The following is a 25764-nucleotide window of genomic DNA, read 5'->3' as shown; positions in this document are numbered from 1 at the left end:
CCAAATTGCTCCCAGGAACTCCAGCATTGCTGTTCTGCCGTCATCCTCACTGGTGTCCCCTTCCAAACAGCTTTGGCCAGCTCTATCTCATGCCACTGTAATTCCCTGTCATTCGTTCAGTATGTGCCATGTCATATAGTGTGGACAATCATGGTCTTTCCATGACCATGATTGCTCTTGGCAAATTTTTTTCCTAAAGTGGTTTGCCATTGCCTTCTTCTGGGCAGTCTTTACCAGATGGGTGACCCAAACCATTATCAATATTCTTCAGAAGTTGTCTGCCTAGTATCAGTGGTTGCATAACCACGACTTTTGATGTACACCAGGTACTCATGTGACCATCCACCACCTGCTCCCATGGCTTCAAGTGACCTTGGGCTAGGCAGGTGCTACACCTTGTCCTAGGGTGACCTGCAGGCTGGCAGATGAAAGTAGGGACTTACCCTTTCTTTGGTAGAGATGTATCTCCACCCCACTACCCAAATTCTCTTTGCCCCACTATATTACTGTTATGTCTGATTTTAGCTTCTCTTTTTCAAACTGTGCAATGAATTTATCATATTATGGTCACTGCCTCCTAAGGGTTCCTTTTCCTTCAGCTCCAAATCAAATCTGGGTCATGACATCACACCAAACCTAGAACTACTGTTCCCCTAATGAACTCAACCATACAAATAATACTAATAATGTTTTAGCCCAGAGACCCTTTCTCAGACATGTTCTTGTAAAGAGTTTCCAACAAAAACAATAATTCTTTTTCTATGGATATTGTCTGACCTGATGTATTTTTAGTATTTTCTTTTTTTTAATTTAAGGTTCCTAGTATCTTCAATTTTTTAATAATTCTGAACTCACTGTTTATTTGCTTGTTAGTTGTTGTTTAAGGTGAGGAAAATTAACCATTTGTTTAACACTGTAATTATTTGAGAATTTGAGAATTTGAATAGTTATCTTTGTGCATTATGAGAAAAAGCTGCAATATCATGTCTTTGGAGTTGCTAAAAAGTATTTTCCTTACAAGAATAAAGGTGGACCATTCAATCAGGCCACCTATAGAAGTAACTCATTTGAAGTTTAAAGAATAAATATTTCCCAAATCAGTAGGGAACAGTGCAATAAGTGTATTGATTTCTAAAAAGCTAAATGTTAACAACAGTCAGTCAGGCATGCTTTGCTCCATAGAACTGGAATTGACTGTCTAGTACATTGGAGACAACGAGGCAAATATTACTGAAACTGTCAACAGCAAAGAAGGCAATTCAATGTCTCATTGATTTCAGAACCTAATTTTTATTCAGTAAGTGTTAGTTGTAAAATGTATAACGAGTGTAGATTTTGTTCATCTGAAAGTGATCTGCAATGAAACACTCAGCTGATTATTTATGTACTAATGAATTACTCATAGTTTTACTCGGGGATTGTGCAGACAAAACGGGCTGATACTTGCACTGCTGCTTCTGACAAGCAAAATAACAGGTCTTAGTCATTGTTGTTAGTGCTTTATCCATTGATTTCCATACACTGGGGGCATCAATGTTATTAACACCAGGGCTTTAAAGGCATTATGAAGCAAAAACACTCTTTAATGGTCTAACAGTTTTTTAATAAGATTTTTGTGTAAACATGGATTACCTGGACAGTTTTATTTATATAGATTATAAGGCCTTGTATGGTTTAATGACTCATAATTTAGCAAATCATAATTCCTGTTGATACTGTTTCATTATAATTCAAAAGTCTGAAGAAATGCTCTCAAATTCCAAGCATAATGATGTGCAATGTTCCTTCTAATTTCTTTATTAACAGCTGTTCGGACCAACCATTGCTCTGAGCAGGAATTTTTTACATGGCCTGAAAACTACACAGCTCTTTAAATTAACATTATATAAAAGAATATTCCAGCTATGTGGCAAGAAAGGATATGTGCGCGAAGCATTTCAGTTACTGTGCGGCCACACACCCTTGAGGACATGGATGCAAGGACAGTGATTAGAAAAGCGAGCCAGATATACATTGTAGCGTACTTGCACTCCTGTTGTGCTTTGCAGAATAAATTTATCTTTTATTTAATTTGGTTTTGGATGCTGCAGAACAATAAACATTTCTCCTTGATGAGTAATTTAGAGGAATGAAAAGTAAATCAGTATTGTGAAACCTTGTTCATTGAATTTATGCAGTTAGTAAGGTATCACATAACCTTACCACTGATATCTGATTTCAAGCAGTGCAACAACAGCACATGTGAACAGTACAAGGAATCATTCCAAAATGTAATAACTACGAGGGGTGATTGATAAGTTTGTGGCCTAAGGTAGAAGGCGTCAATTTTAGAAAATCTAGCACATTTAGTTTTCAACATAGTCCCCTCCTACATGTACACACTTAGCTCAGCGGTCGTGGAGCATACGGATCTCTTCTTTGTAGAAGTGGTCCACAGCAGAGGTGATTGATAAGTTTGTCGCCTAAGGTAGAAAGAGATGAGTTATTAGCTTGAAAATTTCCGCATTATCACTCAAAGAATTGAATTGCACGTGCATGTAAACAGAGCGTCTTGGACCTCCAGGTGGTGATTGATAGGTTTGTGACCTAAAGTAGAAGATGAGTTATACAGCTCTCGTTACATGCACGTGCAGTTCAACTCTTTGAGTGAAAGTGCAGAAAGCTTAAAGTTAATAACTCATCTCCTTCCATCTTAGGCCACACACTTATCAATCACCGCATGCTGTGGACCACTTCTGGAGGTCCAAAGCGCTAACTTCTACAAAGAAGGGATCCGTATGCTCCACGATTGCTGGACTAAGTGTGTAAATGTAGGAAAAATAAATGTGCTAGGTTTTCTAAAATTGACTCCTTCTAACTTAGGCCGTGAACTTATCAATCATCCCTCGTATGTCCTACAAAAACTTCATATGTCCTAACATGATGATTGCATGTTTGGCACTAATATGTGTTAATAAATTTAAAGGACAGATTGTATCTCATAATTTACCCATATTTTCAACTGCCGTATAGCTTTGCAGTGCATAAATCATTTTGGGTACATCCAAAAAAAAAAGCATAAATAGATTGTATATTCTGGAATTGGACATGCTGCTTATCTGTAATGTCAAAATGCAAATTGTATTTTATCTGGCTCAGACTTGATCACGGCTTCTGGTTGAGGTCCAGAGAATGCAGTATTTCCTCACCTTGAAATGTTACTAGCTCCGAGATTTCATTCTGTGGTTCCCCAGTCTTTGTTGTTCTCTTCTACTAATAATAGAAAGCAGCATTTGTTGATCTTTATATTTTCTTTTTGCCAGCAAATTGTCTAAAGAAGTTTTTTTTATTTTGGAAGTCAGTAGATTTAGGTTTTCTGTGTAGATGCCTTGATGCTTAGAGCATTAAAAGAAAAGTACATCCTTGATAATGTGGTGCATGCACCTGTATTTGTCTTATCACAGCAAAATACTCCTTGGCATTGGACCTCTGAATTTTAATCTCTGTTTCACACAGGATAATCTGGTATATTTCAGTGACAATATAAAAACAGGAGGTTGAAGTACAAGAGTTACATTACAAAGGGAATCTCTTAAATATGCTTTTTTAACACTGGAAGAAACTAAACCTACTTGATGTAATTTACAAATATTTAACAATTACTATCTTGTTTAAAAATACAGCTTTTGTAGACCTTTTCACAATATCAACATTCAGAATGAACTTGCTCACAGAAAGCAGAGTGTGGTAATAGAGCCTATTCTGCCAGAGGTCATAACCAGTGGTGTCTTGCAGGAATCTGTTCTCATGCCCCTGCTCTTTGTGGTTTCTGCAAATGATTTGGATGATGAATTAGAAGGGTGCGTTAGTAATTTTGTAGATGACATTAAGGTTGGTATTATTGCAGATAGCATAAAAGGTTGTCATAGGTTACAATGGGACATTAATAGGATGCAGAGCTCAGCTGAGAGATGGTAGATAAAGTTCAATCCAAAAAAGTGTGAATTGATTCACTTTGGAAGGTGGAACTTAAAAGGCAGAATACAAGGTTAGTGGCAAGATTCTCGGCAGTGTGCAGAACCAGAGGGAACTTTGGGTCCACGTCTATAGATCCTTCAAATTTGCCACACAAGTTGATAGGGTGTTTTAAGAAGGTGTGCTGTGTTGGCCTTTATTAATTGGTTTGAGCTTAAAAACCACAATGTAATGTTGTAGTTTTATAAAACTATGGTTACACAACACTTGGAGTATTGTACTCAATTCTGGTCACCTTGTTATTGGAAGTTTTAGAGAGAGTACAGAGATTTACCAGGATTTTTTCTGTATTAGAGAGCATGTCTTATGAGGAAAGATTGAGCGAGCCAGGCGTACTCTCCTTGGAGCAAAGGGGATGAGAGGTGTATAAGGTGATAATAGGCATAAATCGAGTGGATGGATGAACCTTTTTCTTAGAACCATAGAACGTTACAGCACAGTAACAGCCCTTTTGGCCCTTCTTGGCTGTGCCGAACCATTTTTCTGCCTATTCCCGCTGACCTGCACCCGCCCCATATCCCTTCATACACCTCTCATCCATGTACCTGTCCAAGTTTTTCTTAAATGTTAAAAGTGAGCCGGCATTTACCACTTCGTCTGGCAGCTCATTCCACACTCTCACCACTCTCTGCGTGAAGAAGCCCCCCCCAATGTTCCCTTTAAACCTTTCCCCCTTCACCCTTAACCCATGTCCTCTGGGTTTTTTTCTCCCTTAGCCTCAGTGGAAAAACCTGCTTGCATTCACTCTATCTATACCCATCATAGTTTTATATACCTCTATCAAGTCTCCCTCATTCTTCTACGTTCCAGGGAATAAAGTCCAAACCTATTCAACCTTTCTCTGTAACTCAGTTTCTCAAGTCCCGGTAACATCCTTGTAAACCTGCTCTGCACTCTTTCAACCTTATTAATATCCTTCCTGTAATTCGGTGACCAAATCTGCACACAATGCTCCAAATTCGGCCTCACCAATGCCTTATACAACCTCACCATAACATTCCAACTCTTATACTCAGTACTTTGATTTATAAAGGCCAATGTACCAAAAGCTCTCTTTACTACCCTATCTACCTGTGATGCCACTTTTAGGGAATTTTGTATCTGTATTCCTAGATCCCTCTGTTCTACTGTACTCTTCAGTGCCCTACCATTTACCTTGTATGTTCTACCTTGGTTTGTCCTTTCAAGTGCAATACATCACACTTGTCTGTATTAAACTCCATTTGCCATTTTTCAGCCCATTTTTCCAGCTGGTTCAGATCCCTCTGCAAGCTTTGAAAACCTTCTTCATTGTCCACTACACCTCCAATCTTTGTATCATCAGCAAATTTGTTGATCCAGTTTGCCACATTATCATCCAGATCATTGATATAGATGACAATTAACAATGGACCCAGCACTGATCCCTGTGGCACACCACTAGTCATGGGCCTCCACTCAGAGAGGCAATCCTCCACTACCACTCTCTGATTTCTCCCATTGAGCCAAATAATCCAATTTACTACCTCACCATGTATACCTAGTGACTGAATCTTCCTAACTAACCTCCCATGCGGGACCTTGTCAAAGGCCTTACTGAAGTCCACGTAGACAACATCCACTGCCTTCCCTTCATCCATTTTCCTGGTAACCTCCTCAAAAAACTCTAATAGATTTGTTAAACATGACCTACCATGCACAGAGCCATGTTGACTCTCCCTAATAAGTCCCTGTCTATCTAAATGCTTGTAGATCCTATCTCTTAGTACTCCTTCTAATAATTTACCTACTACCAATGTCAAACTTACAGGCCTATAATTTCCCGGATTACTTTTAGAGCCTCTTTTAAATAACGGAACAACATGAGCTATCCTCCCATCCCCCCGCACCTCACCCGCAGATACCGACATTTTAAATATATCTGCCAGGGCCCCTGCAATTTCAACACTAGTCTCCTTCAAGGTCCGAGGGAATACCCTGTCAGGTCCAGGGGATTTATCCACTCTGATTTGCCTCAAGATAGCAAGCACCTCCTCCTCTTCAGTCTGTATAGGTTCCATGACCTCACTACCTGTTAGCCTTATTTCCATTGACTCCATGCCAGTTACCTTAGTAAATACAGATGCAAAAAACCCATTTGAGATCTCCCCATTTCTTTTGTTCCATACATAGCCGACCACTCTGATCTTCAAGAGGAACAACTTTATCCCTTACTGTCCTTCTGCTCTTAATATACCTGTAGAGGCTCTTCGGATTATCCTTCACCTTGACTGCCAAAGCTACCTCATGTCTTCTTTTAGCCCTCCTGATTTCTTTCTTAAGTATTTTTTTGCACTTTTTATACTCCTCAAGTACCTTATTTGCACCCTGTTTCCTATACATGTCATACATATCTCTCTTCTTCTTTATCAGAGTTCTTAGAAAACAAAGGTTCCTTATTCTTATTCACTTTGCCTTTAATCCTGACAGGAACATACAAACTCTGCACTCTCAAAATTTCTCCTTTGAAGGCCTCCCACTTACCAACGACATCCTTGCCAGAGAACAACCTGTCCCAAGCCACATTTTTTAGATCCTTCCTCATTTCTTCAAAATTTGCCTTTTTCCAGTTTAGAACCTCAACCCGAGGACCAGATCTATCTTTATCCATGACCAAGTTGAAACTAATGGTATTACGATCACTGGAACCAAAGTGTTCCCCTACACACACTTCCGTCACCTGTCCTAACTCATTTCCCAATAGGAGATCTAATATTGCATCCTCTCTAGTTGGTACCTCTATATATTGATTTAGAAAACTTTCCTGAACACATTTTACAAACTCTAACCCGTCTAAATCTTTAACAGTATGGGAGTCCCAATCAATATGTGGAAAATTAAAATCCCCTGCTATCACAACTTTATGTCTCCTGCAGTTGTCTGCTATCTCTCTGCAGATTTGCTCCTCCAATTCTCGCTGACTGTTGGGTAGTCTATAATACAACCCCATTAGGTCATACCTTTCCTGTTTTTCAGCTCCACCCATATGGCCTCGGTAGACAAGCCCCCTAATCTGTCCTGCCTGAGCACTGCAGTAACATTTTCCCTGACCAGCAATGCCACCCACCCCCCCACCCATCTTCCCTCTGCCACTATCACATCTGAAACATCAGAACCCTGGAGCATTAAGCTGCCAGTCCTGCCCCTCCTGTAGCCAAGTTTCAGTAATGGCTACAATACCATAATTCCAGGTGTCAATCCACACCCTCAGCTCGTCAGCCTTCGCCACAATACTCCTTGCATTGAAATAGACACACCTCAGAAGATTATTAACACCACTCACAACCCTTCTATTTGTGACTTTGCATGAAACTTTAACATCATTTATTTTCAGCCCTGCTCCACTGTCTACTCTGGCACTGTAGTTCCCATCCCCCTGCAAATCTTGTTTTAAACACCCCCCCCCCCCCCCCCATAGCACTAAGGCCGGCAAAGGCCAGTATAAGAGGGCATAATTTTAAGGTAATTGGACAGAAGTATAGGGGGATATCAGAAGTAGATTTTTAACACAGAGTGATAAGTGCATGGAGCACATTGCCACATATCCTTCTCTCCTGGTAGTGGTAGAGGCTGATATATTAGGGACATTTAAGAGGCTCTTAGATAGGCAATTTGGATGAAAGAAAATGGAGGGATATGTAGGAGAGAAGGGTTAGAATGATCAGCCAGCACAACATCGTGGGCTGAATGGTTTGTAGGTTGCTGTACTATTCTGTGTTTCATATCCCAAGATAAAATCTGGAATTGTTGTTGATATATATTGAGAGCAATAAGGCAAACAATACTATCACAAGCAGCAATAAAATGATGACCAGATAAGATTTCACACATGTCAGTTGAGGGGTTAATATTCGCCTCAGTTCAGTTGAGCATTTAATATTGACTCCTTTGTTTTTAATATGAAGCCTTTAAGAAAAGGGAGTGGGCAGGCACTTAGATTCATTTATGGTGCAAATAGGTCCACACTGGATAAAACTTACAAACATTGCTCCTTATTAATGAAAGAGAAGTATCTGAGGGAAGACTTGTAAAGATGGACACCAATAATGGAAGCTAAAAACAGGGCTTTTTAGTATCAGGATTCAAGCAGCAATTAAGATAAGGTGATCTCTTTAAAAGAAAAACAAAATATCTATGACAAAAATTTCCTTGTCAGCTGAAAATGTCTAACTATCCTTATTCTGTGTTGCTTCCTTCTCAGATTGCTTGCCTGTGCCTCTGGTTATGCCACACAGGAGAATCATGTTCTCCTCAATAAGGCCATGAAGTCTGCTGCTAATGAGCCACTTTCCCTGTATACCTAATTAGCTGCTTATTCGCAGCTCTTTTGGGATGTTACAGTGCCTTGAATAAGTATCCAGCCTCCACGACTATTTAACATTTTACTGCAACACACACAAAACGCTGGTGGAACACAGCAGGCCAGGTAGCATCTATAGGAAGAAGTACAGTCGACATTTCAGGCTGAGACCTTTCGCTAGGACTAGCTAGCTGAAAGAAGAGATAGTAAGAGATCTCTTGCTACCTCTTCTTTCATTTAGTCCTGACGAAGGGTCTTGTGTGTGTTGCTTGAATTTCCAGCATCTGCAGATTTCCTTGTGTTAACATTTTACAGTCTCACTTTCTAAATTTAAAATATTTTGAAGTAGGATTTTTTTAGCTAATCTGAATAACATTATGCATCATGTCAAATCAAAAGAAACATTCCAAAACCTGTCAACAATGTACTAAAAATCTGGTCGGAATTGATGTGACGGTGAATGCTGCTAAATAAGGAGAGATCCTGCTAGCCTCTGCCAGAAAGCTTAATCAGGGTAGGAAGTTCGTCTTTCAGCAGGACAACAACCCAAGCACACTGCCAGAGCAGCTATGGAGTGGCTTCAGGTGAAGAAAATTGATGTCTTTGAGTGGTCCAGTCAAAGTCCTGATTGGACATCTCTGGCATGACCTCAAGGTTGTTTCCCAACTAACCTGCCACAGCTTGAAAAATTTTGCAAAGAAGAATGGGCAAATCTTGTTCCATCGCGTTGTGCAAACTTATTCAAAAAGACTACTGGCTGTAATAGTTGTGAGGGATGGTTGAACTAAGTACTGAACAAAGGGGGATGAAACCTTTTGAAATGCAGACAGTTCTTTTTCTTTGAATTTTTGGTTTTTCATGCTTTACAATTTTCTCTATTTTAGGGCTCTGCTGTGATAAAAGAAGCATGTGATACATAAATAAAAATTCAGAGTTAAATTGATCAAAATCCCTGGTTGTAATACTCATTTACATGAACAAAAGGTTGGGGGCTGAATACTTTTACAAGGCACTGTATGCGGTTGATCAATATTTCCTTAGCAATTCACTTTTCCTTTTAGTTTAAGAGACGAGAAGGGCCATAACAGTTTCATTTTGGAAGGTACATACTATTATTTTGTTCATACCATCTATATACCATCCAGCCATGTGTTTTGTGCTGTACATTTATTATGTGTATTGTGGTAACTGTTCACTAGTGGGGGTGTAGTAAATGCCACAGGAGAAAAATTATGTATGCATACTTACTTCTTGACAGTTTGCAGTTTGGCACTGCGGAGATCATAACTTTGCTGACTGCCAAGATAACATTCAGTATTACTTAATTGTATGTTTGCTAATTGTTAATAAAAGATTGAATTAAGGAATTTGACTCTTTGGAGCAATCATTGGAGCTGTGGGTATGCCATGCAAGAATAACAACTCCATGGGGACAAAGACTGTCGACAATTGTTTTGTTTTGATTTTGGATCAAAATTATGCTGCCACACTGTCTTCAATTAATCTCACAGACAATTGAAGAAAAATGGAAAAGTGCTCTTTAAGCAAAAGCAAATGTGTTTAAATAGTTTACAATGGAAAATCACATTGAACCTTGATGGTCCTAAAAAGGAGTCTCATCCATGATGTCAGCCATCCCTTTGCCTGACTCATTGAGTTCCAACAATGTTTTTTTTAATCCATGATCCCGGCATCTACAGTATTTTGATTTTCATTTAATGCCAGCTTGCCCATAATCAAATGGATCCACACGTTTACATTTGCATCCAAGAATATTTCACATCTCCTATGGAAACATTAGTGACAATTCTGCTTCATTGTGGCGGTCTCAAATGTGGAGTTGTTCTTAAAAAATAGCTGTGGCCTATAAAGAAATAATCCTCATATTACAGTCTAACTCCAGCACCTGATTATTCAGATGTTGTGACGGATCAGCACCTGGTACATTAATTAGTCTGCAATGAGAGCTGGGGGCCCAAAGTGTGAATGGGTGTGTACTGGCAGTGTCAGGGATCTACAACTACAGGCTGGTTGTGCTGCTGGGGCCAGGGTTAAGGTCTAGAGCTCGGGGTCAGGAACCTAGGCGGGACTGCATCCAGAGGCCACAGCCAGAGCACCTCTATATTTCCTACATCCTTTAAATAATGGGTTCATTGAGATATTTGTTCCCCTACTATGTAACTTGTCTTAAAAAAAGTATTTGGTGTATGAATACAAGTAACATCCAGTAGCCCGGAAAATCTGCTGGTCTCTGACTATCAACATCCCAAAAGTGCCAGATTTCTGAAGTTTAACTATAAGTAGGATTTGAAGCAAGTCTTAAAATTTTTACAGAAATCTTCTTAATCACTGCATATGATATAGTGTTTTAATCAAACCTTTACGATTTGTTTCATAGGGAAAAGAAGATGTCTCGCGCCAGTGCTTTAAAGGTGTTGGACCATGCTGTGATCGGCCCTGAAGGGTCCGATAACTGTCACAAGTTTGTAGATATCCTTGGACTGAGGACAATATTTCCCCTTTTTATGAAAACACCAAAGAAAATGAAGAAAGCTGGAATGACAGAAAAAGAACATGAAGGTAAGTTGGATTCTTTGATGTTACCAAAATTTTTTGTAAAATTGAAAAATAGTTTTGAATAATGATAGAATAATTACCCACTGACAATAATCACAGTTGCACAGTTTGAGCCTCTCTTCATGAAAGCTCTACTTCAAATATTTCCAAAAAATATTTAGAATTGTCTTGAGCATGGTTGTAGATAGAGCATTTACTGCCTGGAGGTTGGTGTCTTGCAGTGTTCTACAGGGGTCCACTCTGGGACCCCCTGCTATCCTCATTGAGGGATCAGAAATGGAAAGGATGAGCAGTTTCAAGTTCCTGGCTGTCAACATATCTGAGCCCAAAATACCGATACAATTACAAAGAAGACACGACAGCATATATATAGACAGGACCTCCCGCTTGCCACCCACTTCAACTCTGCCTCTCATTCCCATCTTGATATGTCCATACATGGCCTCCTCTACTGCCATGATGAGGCCAAACTCAGGTTGGAGGAGCAACACCTCATCTACTGTCTGGGTAGCCTCCAGCCTGGTGGTATGAACATTGAATTCTCCAATTTCTGGTAATTCCCTCCCCCTCCACCTTCCCCTATCCCAGATCCCCCTCTGCCTCTCTCCCCTTTCAACTTCCTGCTTCTTTATCTCTACAGTTATTTCATGCTTATCCCCTCCCCCTCCCCCCTTTATCTTTCCTCTGATTGGTTTTCCACCTGGCGCCTCTAGGCCCTACCCTCTCCCCTATCTCTATTACTGGGCTTTGGCCCTCTCTTCCCCCCATTCCTGATGAAGGGTTTCGGCCCGAAACGTTGGCTACTCTTTTCTCACGGATGCTGCCTGACCTGCTGAGTTCTTCCAGCGTTGTGTATGTATTCTTTGATCCACAGCATCTGCAGTTGTATTTTTGTGTTTTGAGCAGCTATATTTTGTTAAGAGTTTGAGGAAAATTAATTTGTCACCACAGACACTTGTAAATTTCTATAGATTTACTGTGGAGAACATTCTAAGTGGTTGCATCACTGCCTGGTATGGAGGAACTACTGCAGAGGATTGGAAAAAGCTGCAGAAAGTTGTAAACTGCCAGCTCCATCAGCATCGAGGATGTCCTCAAAACCGTAAAAAGGGGGCACCATTATTAAGGACCCCATCACCTAGGGCATACTCTCTTCTCATTGCTGATATCAAGGAGGATATACAGAATCCTGAAGACACACACTTAACCATTCAGGAACAGCTTCTTCCCCTCCACATCAGATTTCTGAAAGGACAATGAAGCCATGAACATTACCTCACTATTTCTCTTTTTACTCTACTTACTTAATTATATTTTTAATAATCACTTAATATAATTTATATAAATATAATATAGTTTTTATTATTATGTATTGCAGTGTACCGCTGCCACAAAGCAAAATATCAGGATATATGCCAGTGCTGTTATACCTTGATTCTGTTCTGAAAAGATGGTGGCTTTATCTATGTCTCTCATAATCTTATAAACTTCGATAGAAGTTCTCTAATTAACATGATAGATCGATCAAACATTGGAACAGATATAATATATGCCAGTTTACCAATGATGTTGAACTAGGTGGCACTATGTGTTGATGCAGGTACAAAGCAGATGGAACATAATCTGGAAAAGTGTAAAGTTATCCACTTTGAAATGGAAATGGAAAACCAGAGCATTCTTGTGAGTGCATCAAGATCTGAAACATTAAATAATGGCAAATGAAACTCCAGTCAAAAATGACAGTGCCAGGTCGAGATTTGGATATTAGATTGGTTTGAAAGTGTTAAAAATTTTCATTGTAGTTAGAATAATCAATAGACTTTTGAAACTAGAACTAATCATTACATATACTTCCATTGGCCACTTTATGAGGTACCTCTTATCCCTAATAAAGTGCCCAGTGGGTATGTGTTTATGATCTTTTGTTGCTGTAGCCCAATCACTTCAACGTTCGATGTGTTGTGTATTCAGTGATGCTCTTCTGCACCCCACTGTTGTAATGTTACTGTTACCTTCCTCTCAGCTTGAGCCAGTCTGGGAGATAAGGACCTCAATACAATAGTTATCACTAAAGAGGTAGTGCTGAGCAAACTTGTGGGCCTGAAGATAGATAAGTCTCCTGGTCTTGATGGAATACATCCCAGGGTACTGAATGAAATGGTAGAAGTTATAGTAGAGCCTTGGAGATAATTTACCAAAATTCTCTAGACTCTGGGCAGGTCCCAGCAGATTGGAAGATGGCTAATGTCATGCCACTGTTCAAAAAAGGATGGAAGTAAAAGACAGGTAACTATAGGCCAGTTAGTTTAACATCAGTAGTTGGGAAAATGCTTGAAGCTATCATTAAAGAAAAAATAGTGAAGCATCTGGAAATAAATGGATCCATCAGGCAGACAGCATGGATTCAGCAAAGACAGGTCCTGTTTGACAAACTTACTGGAGTTCCTTGAGGATATAACAAGCACAGTGGATAGACGGGAACAGATGGATGTTATTTACTTGCATTTCCGGAGGGCGTTCAATAAGGTGCCGCACAAAAGATTTATCCATTAAGATAAGATGCATAGAGTTGGGGGTGATGTATTAGCATGGATAGAGGATTGGTTAACTAATAGAAAGCAGAGAGTTGGGATATATGGGTGTTTCTCTGGCTGGCAGTCAGTGGTAAGTGGTGTGCCACAAGGGTCGGTGCTGGGCCCGCAACTGTTCATGATATACACTAACGATCTGGAAGTGGGGACGAGTTTGCTGATCTAAATTTGCTGATGACACTAAATTGAGTGGAAAAGCAAATTGTGCAGAAGATACAGAGAGTTTGCAGAGAGATGGAGTACAATGTTGGTAAGTGTAAGGTCATCCACTTTGGGAGGAAAAATTAAAGCAGATTATTATTTAAACAGTAAAAAATTGCAGCATGCAAGAGGGACGGGGTGCTTGTGCATGGATCGCAAAAGGTTAGTTTGCAGGTGCAGAAGGCTATCAAAAAGACAAATGGAATGTTGGCCTTCATTGCTACAGGGATTAAATTTAACAGCAGGGAGGTTATGCTGCAACTGTACAGGGTCCAGGTGAGGCCACACCTGGAGTACTGCATGCAGTTTTGGTGTCCTTACTTGAGAAAGGATATACTGGCTTTGGAGACGGTGTAGAGGAGGTTTACCAGCTTGATTCCAGAGATAAGGGGGTTAGACAATGAGGAGAGATTGTGTCTCCTGGGACTATACTTGCTGGAATTCAAAAGAATGAGGGAAGATCTTATAGAAGCATATAAAATCATGAAGGGGATAGATATGATAGAGGCAGAAATGTTGTTTCCGCTGGCAGGTGAGACTACAACTAGGGGGCATAACTTCAAAATTCGGGGGAGTAGATTTAGGATTGAGATGAGGAGGAAGTGCTTTTCCCAAAGAGTAGTGAATCTGGAATTTTCTCCCCAATGAAGCAGTGGAGGCTACCTCAGAAAATATATTTAAGACAAGGTTGGATAGATTTTTGCATAGTAGTGAATTAAGGGTTATGGGGAAAAGGCAGGTAGGTGGAGATGAGTCCATAGGCAGATCAGCCATGATCTTGTCAAATGGCAGAGCAGTCTCAACGGGCCAGATGGCCTACTCCTGCTCCTATTTCTTATGTTCTTATGAACAAAGATGAGGAGGAATTTCTTTAGATGGGGGTGCTGACTCTGTGAAATTCAATGCTCCCTACAATTGTGAAGGCCAAGTCACTGAAGTAGAGTTTGATAGGTTCTTAATTAGTAAGAATGTCCAAAGTTACAGGGAAAAGGCAGAAGAATGGTTTTGAGAGGGTTAGTAAATCAGCCATGATGGAATGGTGGAGCACACTCAGTGGGCCAAATGGCCTAATTCTGTCTTATGTCTTTTGTAAGCTAGATAATTGGAGATATTTGAAGAGGAAATAGTTAGAATGTTGAAAAATGAGGGAATTGAGGGCTATGGGAACTAGTACAAAGGAATAATCCAGGACTACAGCAAAATAACCATAATCATATGAAACGGTGGGTGGGGCTTGAAGAGTCACCTGCACTTTCCCTGATCATATTTTCTTGCACTCTATCACATTATAAGAAATACTTGTTGATTATTGGGACGGGACAACTTGCTAGTTAGTTCAATATCAGCTGTCACCAAGTTATTTAACTCTGGACTCTTAGAACAAAGCTCAAATTGTGGGTATGATATGATGGTGCTACTTGCGGGCAACCCCCAGCATTTCCTCAGACTGTTGGTTGTTATCGCAAGCAGCACATTTCACTGTATGTTTGATAAACATGTGATGAATAAATCAAACCTAAACTAATCTATATGAACTTCTACCTCAAATAGTTAATCTCTAAATAGCAGATTTTTTTCATTCAGCTTTCTCCTAACCTCATCACTTTTTTATGCAATTTGGAAAGGAAGCTGATATTTTTCCCAGTAAAATGAATTTCAGTTGTGTTCCTTCTCTTAACACGGCTCACAAAACCAATCTACAAATTTGCAATTAAAAAAAAAACAGTTCCCAATATATCCCGTCAAAATAGCTAGGATTGTTCTTTGTTCTTTCATTGATACTGTTCCGTGTCATTGGGTTTCAGCTAAAATAATTGAAGTGCAGTACACAATGAATGGAAATATAAACCGAGAATTTCAATTTGGCTGCAACAAAACGCTCTGAAGAAAATCACATTATAAACAGTATTGGCAAGAAACCACCAATAAAGCTTATTGACAGATAGCCATGGCAACATTGATTTCTTTCCATCCTGTATAAAAACGTTTTGTTTATTAGATCATATGTAGCAATCAAATCTTAATGCAATTATCTGCTAAAACCCACACTGTCAGTTACTTAGTTGTTCTCTTAGTAACAAGTATAATGATTTTTAGATGCAAGCAAAATGACATACTGCATTCTTTACTCTTGTTATTTTGATTCCAATCAAAAACCTTTTTTTCACATGAATTTATTGACCACCCTTAATTTCCCTTCAACAGAAATGTTTGTTGGTCCATTCTGCAACACAATTAAAGATTTATAGTCTTTAAAGACACATAGGCTGGATTGGGTTCACATGGTAGACTTGCTTCTCTGAAAGGTACTAGTGAATTGAATGAGTTTTTATGGAAAACTGGTACATCATGGTCACTGTACCTAGTAAAGTGCCACTGAGTATATGTTTGTGGTATTCTGCTGCTGGAGCACATCCACTTCAAGGTTCAGCATGTTGTGAGTTCAAGTTGCTCTTCTGCACATCACTGTATAATGAGTGGTTATTAGTGTTACTGTCACCTTTCTGTCAGCTTGAACCAGTCTGGCCATTCTCTTCTGTCAACAGAACTGTGCTCACTGGATGGTTTTATCCCACCATAGAGATTGCTATGTGTGAAAATCCCAGGAGATCAGCAGTTTCTGAGATACTCAAACCATCCCTTGCCACCAATAATTATTTCACAGTAAAAGTCACTTAGATTATATTTCTTCCTCATTCTGATATTTGGTGTGAACAACAACTGAATTTCTTGACCACATCTGTATGCTTGTATGCATTGAGTTGCTGCCACATGATTGGTTGATTATAATTTTACATTAATGAGCAAGTGTACAAATGTACTGTACCTTAATAAAGTGCCACTGACTTGTCTGATACTGATTCTATTTTGAGATTTACTTAACCACAAGTTCCCAGTTTCTGTGGTGCAACTCAAGCTTTTCTTTAGATAAAAAGCCCAGGGTTCTAGATCCCAGTCTAACAAATCACCTGCTGTTCTACTGTACCCTAGGCAGGCAACCACTATGGAGAGGAAATTGATATGAAGCTTTTATTTATTGCTAAGCGTTGGTTTTAGTGTGTATTTTCATTCAAGTCCGTATCAATCTCATTTTGCCTTGTTTATTCTCATGGTACAGATCCTGTTGAGAGATTAGTACTAAATCTGAACCTTGTGGAATTCTCTTTCAGAACTCAGCATGTTCAGGCGTCCAATAGTTTTGCTTCATGACCTTGCCCATTAAAAGTAATGGAACTCTGGGGTTTATGGCAAGCATGAGAGAATATAAAAATCAAAATGCATTGATGAATCTATATAAACGTTTTAGGCCAGAATTGTTGTATTGTTTGTGGTGCATATGCTGAAGTATTGTAGTACATTAGAGAAATAATAGGAAGTAAAAGTACTTGTAAAATATCCTCATGCATCCAGAAATACATGGGGTAAAAATAAAAATGAGTCTAAAAGAAACAAAGGCAGGAATAATTATTGTGCAATAAAGAAATTGAGAAATATTAATATTATTATTATGGAAAATAGAATAGGGTGACCTGAAAGTGAGGAATTTATTACCTTGGGAGACATTTTATTCCATATTTGTACTTTAACCTCCAACTTTATCATTATAATAGTTGAATTTTTTTTATTGCACATTATGCTAACCCTTTACAGCAAATTTTCAGACTACTGTAAATGTATATGGCAAATAAAGTTGGTCCTTGATTAATAGCTTAAGCCTGATAACTTACGTTCCAAAAACCTTGAATGGTGTTGAATGCATTGGTGATATTCCACAACACTATATTCTGCAGTAGCCCACCAGACTAAGAGTGAGACTAACACTGCAATTCGAGAAATGACAGGAAAATTCTAAAGTGGTAAGCATGATGTCAGATACCAGAAAAGTAATGTAATCCAATTTTAAGGACCTGGTGACTGGGTACTGAGAGTTCTATGTGATTTAATACAGACAACATGTTTTTATGAAAGAAATGCTGTGTTTGGCAAATCTAATCAATCTTTTCCAGCCTATATTTCTGAGTGTCGATGGGGAGAACTGTTGGATGATATATATTTGGATTAGCATGTTTACAGGATTGATTAAAGGACAGAAAATGATAAGGATTTTTCATTTTGACTACCATTTTCTAAGAGTATCAATGGGTATGTAACTATATGCTATTTATGTTAATGTTTTGTATGAAGAGATATACCAAGTTTACAGATCTTACAGATCATAGGTGAAAAAATGAACTCTAATTTAAAAAAAGAGTCTTGTGCATTGAGAGGCAGATTAAGTGTGTAGGAAGAAAATGGAAACTGGATTATAATGAAGTATGAAGGTATTCAATTTTGTAGAAAAAAACAGGCAAATGGAATTTCTGAATGGTGAAAAAATAATATGAATTCATGCAGAGTTTCAGTGAGATACTGCTTATGGTATGCTGTTTTGGTTGGTGTCCCCAGGGTTGGATTAAGAAAAAAATCGTCTTTAAGTCTGTGCAGCATAAACAGTTTTTTGGATGGACAGGAGAAAATTTGCCCTATATTAGTTGGAGCTTATATAAAAGAAAGAGAAGTGACTTTGTTAAGGCAATAGATTAAGAGAAGGGTTGACATATTTGATACTGAAAAGTTGTTTCTTCACTCTTCCAGTCTCCAGCTGGAGAGGGCTCTCACCATTGCCGCAGCCCTTTGATCAACAACATTACTTGCTGGGGGGAATGTAGTCTGTTCATTAGAAATGAACTTGCAATAAGCAGCACAGCAGCATGACGGTTAGCATAACTCTTCTACAGCGCCAGTTATCAACTATCAGGGATTCAACTCCACCGCTGTCTGTAAAGAGTTTGTATGTTCTCCCCATGACATAGAAGCATAGAAAATAGGTGCTGGAGTAGGCCAGTCGGCCCTTCAAGCCTGCACCGCCATTCAGTATGATCATGGCTGATCATCCAATTCAGAACCCTGTACCTGCTTTCTGATCCCTCTGATCCCTTTAGCCACAAGGGCCATATCTAACTTCCTCTTAAATATAGCCAATGAACCAGCCTCAACTGTTTCCTGTGGCAGAGAATTCCATAGATTCACCACTCTCTGTGTGAAGAAGTTTTTCCTCATCTTGGTCCTAAAGGGCTTCCCCTTTATCCTTAAACTGTGACCCCCCTCATTCTCGACTTCCCCAACATCGGAAACAATCTTCCTGCATCTAGCCTGTCCAATCCCTTTAGAATTTTATATGTTTCAATAAGATCCCTCCTCAGTCTTCTAAATTCCAGTGAGATTAAGCCTAGACGATCCAGTCTTTCTTCATATGAAAGTCCTGCCATCCCAGGAATCAATCTGGTGAACCTTCTTTGTACTCCCTCTATGGCAAGAATGTTTTTCCTCAGATTAGGGGACCAAAACTGCACACAATATTCTAGGTGCGGTCTCACCAAGGCCTTGTACATCTGCAGTAGAACCTCCCTGCTCCTGTACTCAAATCCTTTTGCTATGAATGCCAACATACCATTTGCCTTTTTCACCGCCTGCTGTACCTGCATGCCCACCTTCAATGACTGGTGTACAATGACACCCAGGTCTCGTTGCATCTCCCCTTTTCCTAATCGGCCACCGTTCAGGTAATAATCTGTTTTCCTGTTCTTGAAACCAAAGTGGATAACCTCACATTTATCCACATTAAATTGCATCTGCCATGAATTTGCCCACTCACCTAACCTATCCAAGTCACCCTGCATCCTCTTAGCATCCTCCTCACAGCTAACACCTAGCTAGCTAACACAGCTAGTTTGTGTTATCCGCAAACTTGGAGATGCTGCATTTAATTAACCTCGTCTAAATCATTAATATATATTGTAAACAACTGGGCTCCCAGCACTGAGCCTTGCAGTACCCCACTAGTCACTGCCTGCCATTCTGAAAAGGTCCCGTTTACTCCCACTCTTTGCTTCCTGTCTGCCAACCAATTCTCTATCCACATCAATACCATACCCCCAATACGTGTGCTTTAAGTTTGCACACTAATCTCCTGTGTGGGACCTTGTCAAAAGCCTTTTGAAAATCTAAATATACCACATCCACTGGCTCTCCCCTATCCACTCTACTAGTTACATCTTCAAAAAATGCTATAAGAATTCATCCATGTGATCTTCAAATGCTCGCCATTGCATATCCACCGTCAACCCTTTAAGTATCATTTGCCAGTCTATCTTAGCTAATTCATGTCTCATACCTTCAAAGTTACCCTTCTTTAAGTTCAGAACCTTTGTTTCTGAGTTAACTATGTCACTCTCCATCTTAATGAAGACTTCCACCATATTATGGTCACTCTTACCCAAGGGGCCTCGCACAACAAGATTGCTAACTAATCCTTCCTCATTGCTCAATACCCCATCTAGAATGGCCTGCTCTCTAGTTGGTTCCTCGATATGTTGGTTCAGAAAACCATCCCGCATACATTCCTCTTCCTCAGCACCCTTACCAATTTGGTTCACCCAATCTATATGTAGATTGAAGTCACCCATTATAACTACTGTTCCTTTATTGCACGCATTTCTAATTTCCTGTTTAATGCCATCCCCAACCTCACCACTACTGTTAGGTGGCCTGTACACAACTCCCACAAGCGTTTTCTGCCCCTTACTGTTATGCAGCTCTACCCATATCGATTCCACATCCTCCAGGCTAATGTCCTTCCTTTCTATTGCGTTAATCTCCTCTCTAACCAGCAATGCTACCCCACCTCCTTTTCTTTCCTGTCTATCCCTCCTGAATATTGTATATCCCTGGATGTTGAGCTCCCATCCCTGGTCACCCTGGAGCCATGTCTCTGTGATCCCAACTATATCATATTCATTAATAACTATCTGCACATTCAATTCATCCACCTTGTTACGAATGCTCCTCGCATTGACACACAAAGCCTTCAGGCTTATTTTTACAACACTCTTAGCCCTTATACAATTATGTTGAAAAGTGGCTCTTTTTGCTTTTTGCCCTGGATTTGCCTGCCTGCCACTTTTACTTTTCACCTTACTACTTTTTGCTTCTACCCTCATTTTACACCCCTCTGTCTCTGCACTTGTTCCCATCCCCCTGCCATATTAGTTTAAAGCCTCCTGAACAGCAGTAGCAAACACTCCCCCTAGGACATTAGTTCCAGTCCAGCCCAGGTGCAGACTGGACCCAATAGACAGTGCAGACTGTTTATACCGGTCCCACCTCCCCCAGAACTGGTTCCAATGCCCCAGAAATTTGAATCCCTCCCCCTCGCACCATTTTTCAAGCCACGTATTCATCTGAAATATCCTCCTATTTCTACTCTGACTAGCACATGGCACTGGTAGTAATCCAGAGATTATTACCTTTGTGGTCCTACTTTTTAGTTTATCTCCTAACTCCCTAAATTCACCTTGTAGGACCTCATCCCGTTTTTTAACCTATATCATTGGTATCTATGTGCACCACGACCACTGGCTGTTCACCCTCCCATTCCAGAATGTCCTGCAGCCGCTCAGAGACATCCTTGACCCTTGCACAAGGGAGGCAACATACCATCCTGGAGTCTTATTTGCGGCAGCAGAAACGCCTATCTGTTCCCCTTACAATCAAATCCCCTATCACTATAGCTCTCCCACTCCTTTGCCTTCCCTCCTGCGCCTGTGGGTTTCCTCCTACAATCCAAGCACATGCAGCTTTGGGCTACTGAATTGTGGGCATGGTGACACTTGTGGGCTGTACTGGTCATTGATGCAAACAATACATTTCACTGTACATCTTGTAGTAGAGACAAGGCCATGGTGACATTCAAGGGTGCCAGTGAGCTTGATGCTGAAGCATCACAATCGGCAGGACAAGGCACAGATCAGATCTGTACCTAGAGTCACCCTTAACCAACATCCATCAGAGGGTTGTGCATCTTTGGTATTCTCTCCCTCAGATTTGTGGCTATTACCATTGCTGTTTATGTATATAACCATATAACAATTACAGCACGGAAACAGGCCATCTCAGCTCTTCTAGTCTGTGCCGAACGCTTATTTTCACCTAGTTCCACCAACCTGCACTCAGCCCATAACCCTCCATTCCTTTCCTGTCCATATACCACTTCTACTGGAAGCTCGTTCCACACAGCTACCACTCTCTGAGTAAAGAAGTTCCCCCTCGTGTTACCCCTAAACGTTTGCCCCCTAACTCTCAACTCATGTCCTCTTGTTTGAATCTCCCCTACTCTCAATGGAAAAAGCCTATCTATCCCCCTCATAATTTTAAATACCTCTATCAAGTCTCCCCTCAACCTTCTACCCTCTAAAGAAGGTAGAACCTTTCTTGTTCAACCTTTCTCTGTAACTTAGGTGCTGAAACCCAGGTAACGTTCTAGTAAAGGTCAATATAAATAAGGTCAGTAGATGTTTGGTCTTTTAGGGATTTGGAGGACGTGGAGATTGTCCAGGAAAGTGATCGAGTTGTTATATTTCATCCATTTTTTATCCCTCCATTACCACCACCAAAGCCCTCCAATGTACCTCACTCTATACTGCTCAGGTTGGACCATTCAACAATATGTATCTTCCTGATCAACCCAACCCAGTTCCATATCTCCATTGTGGTAAGGGTTTCCGTCTGAAACATTGGAAATAATGACTAAGTAATGTTCCAAATCATGTTTCCTGTTTACCCATGTCTTCATGGAAAACTGTTACTGAGGTCCTCCATGCATTATCTCACCTCTGACTTTGCAGAACTGATGTCAGGAATTAGCCATTGTTTCTGACTTGCTGGGGCTCAGGAATATACTGGGTTCCAGGGTCCATGTGCACTTTCTGGCCCTTAGTTAACAGCTCCACTCGTTTGAATGGATATGAGAACCAGGACTGGAATGCACCACTCACATCCCATTTACATTGTAGAGACCCTAGTGAGTTTTCTTGATTGTGTAGGATGTGTTCTAGGACCATGACAGATTGTAAAGATGTGTACTCCCAGAAGTTTGAAACTGCTTGCAGTTCTCGAAGTCGATAACCATCTGCTTTGTCTTGTTAACATCGAGGAAAAGTTATTTACCTCATCTTAGGGCATCTCATCATTATTGTTGATGAGCCCCACCACTGCCTTGTCATTGGCGAACTTGACAGTGTGATTGCTCGGGTGTTTGGCTGTGCAGTCATACAGCAACGGGCTCAGCACACAACCCTGGGGGACACTAGTGTTGAGGATGATTGGGGATGGAGGAGCAGTTGTGCATGCTGACTGTCTTGAGATCTGTTGGTTAGCAAGTTTAACACCCAGTTACACAGTTGTGTATTTGGACCGAGGAGATGTATTTGGAGAAGTATATAAGCTATCTCATATATTTACATTTATTATCATTTTTTGTGTGCTGCATTAGATCTGGAATAACAATTATTTAGTTCTCCTTTACACTTGTGTATTGGAAATGACATTAAACAATCTTGTATCTTGTAAGTGGATTGTTTTCTTTCAGAATCAGAATCAGGTGTAATATGTTGTGAATTTCTTTAGTTTCCCTGATCTTTGTTTAAAAATGCCTTATGCTATAAATTAAATATTACATCTACTTTTTACTGTAAATTTCAGTACTTAATTCTTGTCAGATAAATTTTTTTTGTAATTTTTTTTATTGAAGTTCATCAAACAAGCATTTCCATAAGATGTATTTCAGCCATTGTACATATATACCATATAATCATATATATCACAAAATCTCCACAAAGTATTTATCTGGGGTATACACTTATAGAAAAGAGTGGAAAGAAAAAACAAGCAAAAGGAAAGAACTATGTACAAGTAAGGAGTGATTTTTTTTTACAACAGATTCATTGATTTGTGAGAATAAAATCAGGCCTATGAGGCATTATGTAGTTAAACCATTTTTCCCAGTATGAATCAAATTGTTCCAGCTTATGATTAACAGATGCTGTTATCTTCTCCATTTTGTAAATGTCCATTGTAATTTCCATCCATGTGTTTAAAGTTGGGCTCTCCTGTGATATCCATTTCCTAGTAAGAGTCTTTTTACCAGCCACCAACAGTATATTCATTAAATATTTATCTCTTTTCAACCATTCTTGAGGTATATATCCAAAATATATGGTCTTACTCTCTAAGGGTACTTCACATTTAAAGATGTCTTGTAAGGCATTGTGTATCCCCCTCCAATAGTTTTTGATAACAGGGCAGTCCCAAAAAATATGATGATTTACATTTTGATTTCCGCAATTTCTCCAGCAAACAGGGAGGTTACCATCATAATGGGATTTCTGAGAGGGTGTAATAAAATATCTTAGCAAGTTTTTCCATCCAAACTCCCTCCGTTTCTGTGAATTGGTACACTTCCATTGATATCTCCATATTGTTGTCCGTTCTTCCTCAGATATAAATATCCTTCCTTCCTTCTCCCATTTTGTTTTAATGTATGAAGTTGAATCTGTTTTAAGATTTGACAACCCTTATACATACTTGAAATGATTCTACCACCATTATCTGAATTATATGCTTTTCTAAAGAGCTCTATCAAGCATGTATTTGGCTTGGTTACATTTCTAAGCGTCTTATTAACATATTGTCGCATCTGTAAATACCGATAAAAATCTTGTTTTTCTAATAAGTGGTTCTCTTTAAGCATTTCAAAACTGAACAGTGTTCCTTCTTTCATTATGTTGCAAAGAACTGTTATTCCTTTAGCTGTCCAGTCCTTAAATCTAGCATCCAATTTATTTGGTGTAAAATCAGTCATATGCACAACATTTAAGAATTGCAATATCTCCCTCTAGATTATATTCTTTTATAGTGGTTTTCCATATTTTAAGAGTCAATTTCACCCATGGGTTATCAATAGTATTTATGTACCTTTGCGGGTTGTTATCAGCCAAAGTTGCTTGTATGGGGATGGGAAGTACCCGCTCCTCAATGTTTTTCCATTGAGCGTCGTATGATGGGTTGCACCAACATATCACAGCTCTCAACTGTGCTGCAAAATAATAATCTCTAAGAGAAGGCAAGCCCCATCCCCCCTTTTCCTTTGCTAATTGCAAAGTTTTGAGACGAACTCTAGGCCTTTTACCCTGCCAAATATACCTTGATAGCATCTTGTTCCATTCATTGAATTGATTTTGTTTAATATCTATTGGTAGGGTCTGAAAGAGATATAACATTCTGGGCAGTATATTCATTTTAATAGACTCAATCCTTGAACTGATACTGAAAAAAGGAATCAGGTTCCATCTTGCCACATCTTCCTTAATTTTTTTATATAAAGGTTAATAATTACATTCTGATAATTTTGCTAAATCTTTTGGCATAATGATACCCAAATATTTGAAAGATTCTGTGTGCCATGCCCGGGGTATCAACTTTCAATTTCTCTTGGTGGGCTATAGTAATATGAAAGTAATTGGGTTTTATCATATGTTGATCTTGTATCCTGATAATTGACCTTATTGTTCAAAGGATTGCATCAATTTAGGTAAAGAGTATGTTGGTTGCCCTAGATAGATCAAAATGTCATCCGCATAACAAGCCAATTTATGCTCTGTCCCTTTAATAGTAATTCCCATGATATCTTCATTTTGTCTGATGTATTGAGCTAATGGTTCCAGATATAACGCGAAGAGTAGCGGTGACCATGCACAACCCTGTCTCATGCCCCTTTCTCGGGTAAGACTATTTGATAAATATCCATTGATTTTAATCCTAGCAGTAGGATTGTCATATAGTGTCTGTATAGTTTTAATAATTGTGTCTTGGAAACCAAATCTATGTAAAACTCTGTAAAGAAAATTCCATTAACCGAATCAAGTGCTTTTTCAGCGCCAACGCTTATCACTATTGCTTCCATTTTATTTTTTTGTATATGATCCATAATGTGAAGTGTCCTTTGTATATTGTCTTGAGTCTGGCATTGTCATATAAAACCTGTCTGATCATTACGTATCAGTATCGGTAGAAACTCCTCTAATCGTTTTGCCATGATGGAGGTAAATAACCTATAATCTACATTAAGAACGGATATTGGTCTAAATGACCCGCATTCCATTTTATCCTTGCCTTCTTTCAGTATAA

General features: G+C 39.4%; 1 protein-coding gene across 1 annotated transcript in view; it reads left to right on the top strand.

The window, feature by feature from the left end:
* The window catches only part of ctnnbl1 (catenin, beta like 1), a 303435-nt gene that overhangs the window by 184756 nt on the left and 92915 nt on the right, over window positions 1-25764 (top strand). Inside the window, exon 11 of the mRNA XM_073061344.1 lies at window positions 10731-10912. Coding sequence (XP_072917445.1) covers window positions 10731-10912 — 182 coding nt within the window. The remainder of the gene's footprint in view (window positions 1-10730; window positions 10913-25764) is intronic.

Source organism: Hemitrygon akajei, chromosome 11, assembly GCF_048418815.1.
Source record: "Hemitrygon akajei chromosome 11, sHemAka1.3, whole genome shotgun sequence".
Classification (NCBI taxonomy): Eukaryota; Metazoa; Chordata; class Chondrichthyes; order Myliobatiformes; family Dasyatidae; genus Hemitrygon; species Hemitrygon akajei.
The sequence above is the reverse complement of the archived record's forward strand: the minus strand, read 5'-3'. Positions and strand labels throughout refer to the sequence as shown.